At 40.6% G+C, this 6,292-nt stretch overlaps 2 protein-coding genes across 2 annotated transcripts in view; one reads left to right on the top strand and one right to left on the bottom strand.

Annotated features, from left to right (window-relative positions):
• The first annotated feature begins 104 nt into the window (after positions 1-104).
• Positions 105-6,292, top strand: part of LOC107658071 (uncharacterized) — a 27,031-nt gene continuing 20,843 nt past the window's right edge. The window contains exon 1 of the mRNA XM_016446481.1: positions 105-233. The gene's annotated coding sequence lies outside the window, so the exon portion shown is untranslated. The remainder of the gene's footprint in view (positions 234-6,292) is intronic.
• foxo4 (forkhead box O4) overlaps positions 863-6,292 on the bottom strand; it is a 9,012-nt gene continuing 3,582 nt past the window's right edge. Inside the window, exons 2-4 of the mRNA XM_016446482.1 lie at positions 4,556-6,025; positions 3,197-4,203; positions 863-3,157 (exon numbers count right to left, since the gene is read on the bottom strand). Coding sequence (XP_016301968.1) covers positions 4,580-6,025 — 1,446 coding nt within the window. The 3' untranslated portion in view covers positions 863-3,157; positions 3,197-4,203; positions 4,556-4,579. The remainder of the gene's footprint in view (positions 3,158-3,196; positions 4,204-4,555; positions 6,026-6,292) is intronic.

Raw genomic sequence — 6,292 nt, 5'->3', positions numbered from 1 at the left:
GGCTAAACTCTGCAGGACACCGGCCCTCCAGGACCGAGTTTGGACAGCCCTGGTTTTGATCTAACCTCTCTCAAACTCATCTGTCTTCAGGATTACTAGACAATTACAGACAGGCGAGTTAGATCAAGTTTGGACCTAATTCTACGGGACAACAGACCTCCAGTGACAATTGGTGGAGTTGCGTTGACCTGTGGACAAAGTTGTACATTTGGATATAATTTCACACAGAAAAGGTTAGAACTTTTTTCCCCTCTTAAGTCATGTTAACGTGTATTATTTACATCTAGTAGCTACAACAACAGTGAGTGTTTTAACGCCTACGGATTGACCCTATTCATTCATTCACACTGTAAAGGCCCGTTCATACCAAGAATGGTAACGTTCTGTTTGTTAGATGTAGTATAACGCTTTATATGTTTAGAGCGATTCCGAGATATCGTTCCTCTGCGTCGTTATCGTTATAGCTGTGCTGTGGCTTCCCTATTCGTATGAAATTAGAACAATAATTAAAAAGTAGCCTACAGTTTTCGTTATTGCTGCGAACCGGACTCACTGGAACCCAGATTTAAGCTAGAAAACGAGGGACAAGTAAATCGGAAAACTAATTTCTGTATGTTTCACATGCTGTCGATAATTTTCCCTGAACACTTCATTTCGATTTAACTTAAATTGACATTTAGTATGAATGGCTACTCTTGAGTAGCCTATGTAAACTTTTTTTTTATATACAACATGTTATATACAATGGTGTGAATCATGTTTACTAGTGCTTAATCTGCTGGTCTAAGTTTAATGAATGCCCTGCACCTCTGCTTATGTCAAATTAATGTACCAATGACAAAATCAACTTAACAAAACAGTCTGCATTAAACAGATCAGGTTTATTTCTATTATGCTGAACTGCTTTCAATGACCTCTGACTAACATAATATGGGGGAACAAAATTAATTGAGCAAAAAAAAAAAAAGCAATCAAGTACATATACAGTATATTGGCTATGCACAACTCGTCAGTTTTACATCCTGTCATATAACCAAAAACAAAAGAGAGAAAAACCCAACCCAGACCATAAACTAATGTTCTGTTATTAACTGGGATACTTAGCAAACTCTCCTGGAAAATGAAAGGAACTAAAGAATGACTACTAAAGGAAGAAGGCTAATAATATCAAACAAGAAAAGTGAGAGTGATTTGGAAAGAGGGAAGGTGTGGAATAGCTGCATTTCATGCAGAAGCCCTGTGACGTCTGTCTGATGGGACGAAAACGATATTCAATATCTGTACTTTCAGAAATTAAACAAAGCCAGGGTCTTAACCATGAAAATTCACTTTCAAATCAACACTCAAATGACACAGGAAAACGTCAAAGGTGACTGTCAGCCCCGAAGCTTTCTGAAAGATGTACCATGCAGGTATAACAATCACTCTTAGACATCAAGGAGCTGATTTACATGTACAAACATAAAAAACATGAGAAAAGATGCCCCAAAAGACAAGCACATCGATGTAAACGGTTGATTGAAAATCATCAATCGCTGTATTAAACATTACACCATTTGTGAGGTGCACAATATGTGGTGAGATGGACAAGCCCCTCCCTCCCCATTCACAGCTTCTTTTATAATACACAAAAACTGAGAGTTTGGGAATTAAGTAAATTTCTCATACTATGTTCTACATTAAGAAATTGTACTCCATATGCATTGCATAAAATTATTAAAGGCCCTGATATCTACATATGCACCAATCAAATATGGCCCTCTTTAATTGTCATATTTAATATCTAGCACCGGTGAATAGGATTAAAATTATTTCTCTGTAAGGAGAGAGCACTTTATCAAGTAATCTAATGTGCTCAGACCACTACATTGATGTGATTAAGAGTTACTAATATCAAGCTTTCAAATTAAAGCCAATTTATACACCAAAAGAATGCTGGTTTTAAACTGCGCAAAAACCATCTGAACAAATAATTAAATAAAAGTCAACCCTTCTATTACAGAAAAGGTACAAGTTGAAAAGAAAAGGGCTTTAAAACTGTCTGGTTTTCTCTGGAGCGACATGCTAGTGTTCATTGGCAGTTTACAAAGTTTTGTAGGAACTCTGCAAATGCATACATTAGATAAATCTCTCATAATAAACTGCAACATTAGATATATTTCTGCAGTGTTAAAATATCTACGTGACATTGGCTTGCATAAATGACATTCATAATTTAGAAAAGGCTATGAGCATTGAAGTCATAACATGATTATCTTATTACTTCCTTCCAGAAGTTGTTTTAATTATTATTTTTCATAACCCTGAGAGTGAAACATTGCATTAATCATTTTGGGTTGGACCAGTCTTGCGTTTTGAGATGAAATCATTGCCTAGACAATTAAAAAGCAACCTAGCAAATCAAGATTTATATATATATATATAATTATTATTTATTTTTTTTTTTCCTGTTTAGCACAAACAATTATAGCAAATTTAAACTCTTAATGAACCGTATTCTCTTGAATGTACTCATTCAATCAATCAAATTAGGATTTAGTTTACACAGATTTTTCAGAAAGGTTTCGTAAAGCTTATCCGCACTGCAATGCATCCGTCCATCCAACATGCAGTTCTTAGTGTTCCTTTGGTTATTGTATAAAATCTATATGCATTTCATCTTTTACAAAAATAAAAGATTACATAGAAAATGACCGTTAAAAATGATCTGAAATAGCTTCTGCTCAGATTTAAAAAAGCTCAACAGCAAGTTTTCTTAATAGTCTGTTAATGATAACGCCCCAATCTAAATTAGAATTATAGTTGATATACCCAACTGTTTTTGTTCTTTAATAACATTTTTTTTTATAAAATAGGAGTAGTGCTGTTTATGAAAAACAGAACAATGAGAAAATTGTTTTTCTTCTGTGCGTCTGTGGACACAGTCAAACATGCCAGAGGAACCATAACATCTCATTATTGTAGCCATGTTTCTTCAAGATTCGCTTCAAACTCTCATACAACTCCTAAAACCAACTTTCTTCTGCGCTTAATTGAAATGATTCAGCGTAACCTTGAATTCTGTTGTCAGTGTGTTGGAATCAAGTTTCGGGAGCATTAAACATATTTGCAGGCACACAAATGTACACACATACCCTCCTGCACACACACACACACCCTCCTGCACACACACACACACACACACACACACAAACACACACACACAAAAGAAATCTTCAGATATTGCATTCTGCAAAAGGGTTCCGAGTTTCCAACAATAACACTATACCATTTAACCTGTTGGCAGGATTAAAAATGCCCTGTGGAAAATCACATTTCTTCATACTGTTGTTATCACTAACAAACACTTAAGGAGCAGACAGTTAAATCATCATTCAGTTATCAGCCTCTTCAGCACATCACAAGAAAACACCTTTGTGAGAGCAGAGGTCATAAAAGCCAAACTAACTGCACACTGAACACCACAGCGTCACCAAACCACCTTGAAACTTTGAGGCTTCATACCACTGAGAGAGCGAGCACACCTTAACAGTTCAGCCGTGCTCTGTGGTCAGTGAAACCGTCGCCACTCAACATTGTTCTCAACTTAACATTCTTGTGGTGCCATGTTGTTTTCATGCTCAGAGGGGGTCAGGTCAGCTGTGAAAGCCACTCCATCGATCTCGGCTGCTCGGACTTTCTCCATTGCTGTTCAACAAACAAAAGTTCACATCAAGAAAAGCTGCAGTTTGATCTTCCTGGCCCGAATGAGTTCCATTATCAGGTTGAAGAAGATCAAGGAGGAGTACCATCTCCATCTTACACATCATAGGCATAAATGTAATAAACATGATTAGCTGTTTATTAGGTGTGCTTCTTTAGTCCAAGATTGACCAAAAACTGCAACTTAAAAAAAAAATTATAATAATAATGTTGCACATATAAGACAAAAGAAAAGAGAAAATATATGTTTCAAGACCATGATCTCTGTGTCCAACAGCACACTCTTCAGTTGACATTGGCACTTGACATGTATGAGGTTTGATTTAGTCGTCTAATTGAGAATTCTGACACGAGACTTCTTGGTCAAGTGTGTGTTGTCCTTAGCCAAAGCAGTTTGTGTATTTGAGGTACAATGGCAAATGTAGAGGCAAAAATTTGAGAATATGTTCAGGCAATGTGCCACATCTGTTTTTAAAAGTTGTCTTATGGATGGGGACAATCCTGTAAATAAATAATGAGAAAAGGGATTAACACATTGGAACAAAATAAGGAATAGTTTCACATAAAGAATAATGTAAAACCATAATTGAAACTAAAAGAATATTTCATTAAAAAGAGATAATCATTTACTCATCCTCATGCTTTTTTTTTTTTTGCCCTTAAAATGAAAAAGTCAATGGGGTCCAAAACAACATTGGATCCCACTGACGTTCAATGTCAGTGCAGAGCATTTTCGTAGTCTTCTTTCGTGTTCACATGAAGAAAATAAGATGGGTTTAGAACGTTATGAGGGTGGGTAAAACTTCATTTTTTGGGTGAACTGTCTTTTTAAAACAAACCAAAATTAAAATACCTGTTATCATCTTTAATAATGGAGTTAGCTGGGCACCCAGTTCTGGGAGGCGCTCTGTGTGGTTGCTGGCCCAGTATAGCCCTGTCCACCCTGTATAATGGGGTCAAAGTTGAAGTCAACCAGGTCTCCATCCATAAGATCACTGTTGATAATATATTCCACATCACAGTCCAGGTTTTCAGTGAACATGTCGATATCCAAGTCTGTAGGCAGACGGTCCTGAGAGGGCATGAAGCAGGGCGGTGTTGCAAACTGGCCTAGACCTTGCAGGCCTCCGTTCCCACCAGGTGATGGGACAGCTCCGTGCTGCAGAAGCCCAGCGCCTGGCACCTGATGCTGGGTCTTTATAGCTGCAAGCTGAGGCGGTTCCTGGCTCATGGCCGAGTGCATCATTCCAAAGCCCATCTGTGAGTGCTGAAGTTGGGGTTGAGGCTGGAGGCTCATCTGCCCCACTGCGCTTGTGTCAATGCCTTTGCTCAGCAACATCTGACCTGCCTTAGCTTGGCTGCTGGACATAGATCCCCCGAGCCCCAAAAGCCCGCCACCTCCTTGGCTCGGCATGAGAGGATCCATCTGGGTCATCATAACATCGCTGGGAGGAGGCGAATCAGAGGTCAGGAGCACTTCGAGGCTGGAGGGCACGTGAGTGCTAAAACCACTGTGACCTGGACCGGGCAGAGGACTGAAGAGCGAGTTTCCGAAGCTTGATTGGCTTGTACTGGATCCGGCGCTGCGTTGAACAGAGCTCTGCGACCCTGGCGGAGTGGATCCCTGTGTAACCTTTGATGGCTGCAGCTGCTGAAATGAAGGAAAGCTGGACCCTCGAGGCAGCAGGGTGGATGCCGAGGGCAAAGGCTGAGGTGGGGCAGGAGGAGCTGTGCTTGGGCTCGCACCACCTTGCAGACCTGTCATTAAAGTTAGCCCATCAATCAAATCCAACTCTTCCATTAGCGTCTCAGTTAGTGTTGGGGGAAGATTCCCTGCAGAATAGCCACCAAGAAGGCCGTCCTCAGGTAGGTCATCCTCGTCCTCCTGCCCCGTGGCAATGGGAGAAAGCCTCCCACTCAGCGTGCTGGCATTGGAGCTTGTACGTGGCCTGAAACTCGTCCACATGTCCGGGTCGTCCAGGCTGCCGCGAGAGGAAGGGCTGCTGCTGTTCACTCCCCACTTTCCGAACTGACCTGGAGGCCCGGGACTGTCCGCACCGCCAGTGCCGGAGGCACCCTCACCCTGCAGGGCACCTCCAGAGCCTCCGATCCCAGCTGCTCCGGCCTGCTTTTTAGTCTGCTTTGCTCGTATATGGCTTTTAAGCAATTTGCTGCTGTTGTCCATCGAGGCGGCACGGCGGCGAGGGGCTTTGCCGGTTTTGCCCCCCTCAGGGTTGAGTATCCACCAAGAGCTCTTTCCAGTCGACTCATTGTGCACTCGCAGGAACTTGTTGTGGAGCGATAAATTGTGGCGAATGGAGTTCTAAATGGGATGACAAAAAATAAATAAAGTCTAAAAGTGATAAACAATGTCACTAACCTAACTAAACAAGATTGAAAATATTACTATCAGGGTTTGAAATTAACACCCGAAAATTAACTTAAAGGGTTAGTTCACCCAAAAATGAAAATTAGCCCATAAATTACTCACCCTCAAGTCATCCTAGGTGTATATGACTTTCTTCTTTCAGACGAATCCAGTCGGAGTTATATTAAAAATGGTCTTTGATCTTTCAAGCTGTTTCATGGC

Source organism: Sinocyclocheilus anshuiensis, unplaced genomic scaffold (genome assembly GCF_001515605.1).
Source record: "Sinocyclocheilus anshuiensis isolate Anshui unplaced genomic scaffold, SAMN03320099.WGS_v1.1 scaffold227, whole genome shotgun sequence".
Classification (NCBI taxonomy): domain Eukaryota; kingdom Metazoa; phylum Chordata; class Actinopteri; order Cypriniformes; family Cyprinidae; genus Sinocyclocheilus; species Sinocyclocheilus anshuiensis.
This window is presented reverse-complemented; position numbering and strand designations above follow the sequence as displayed.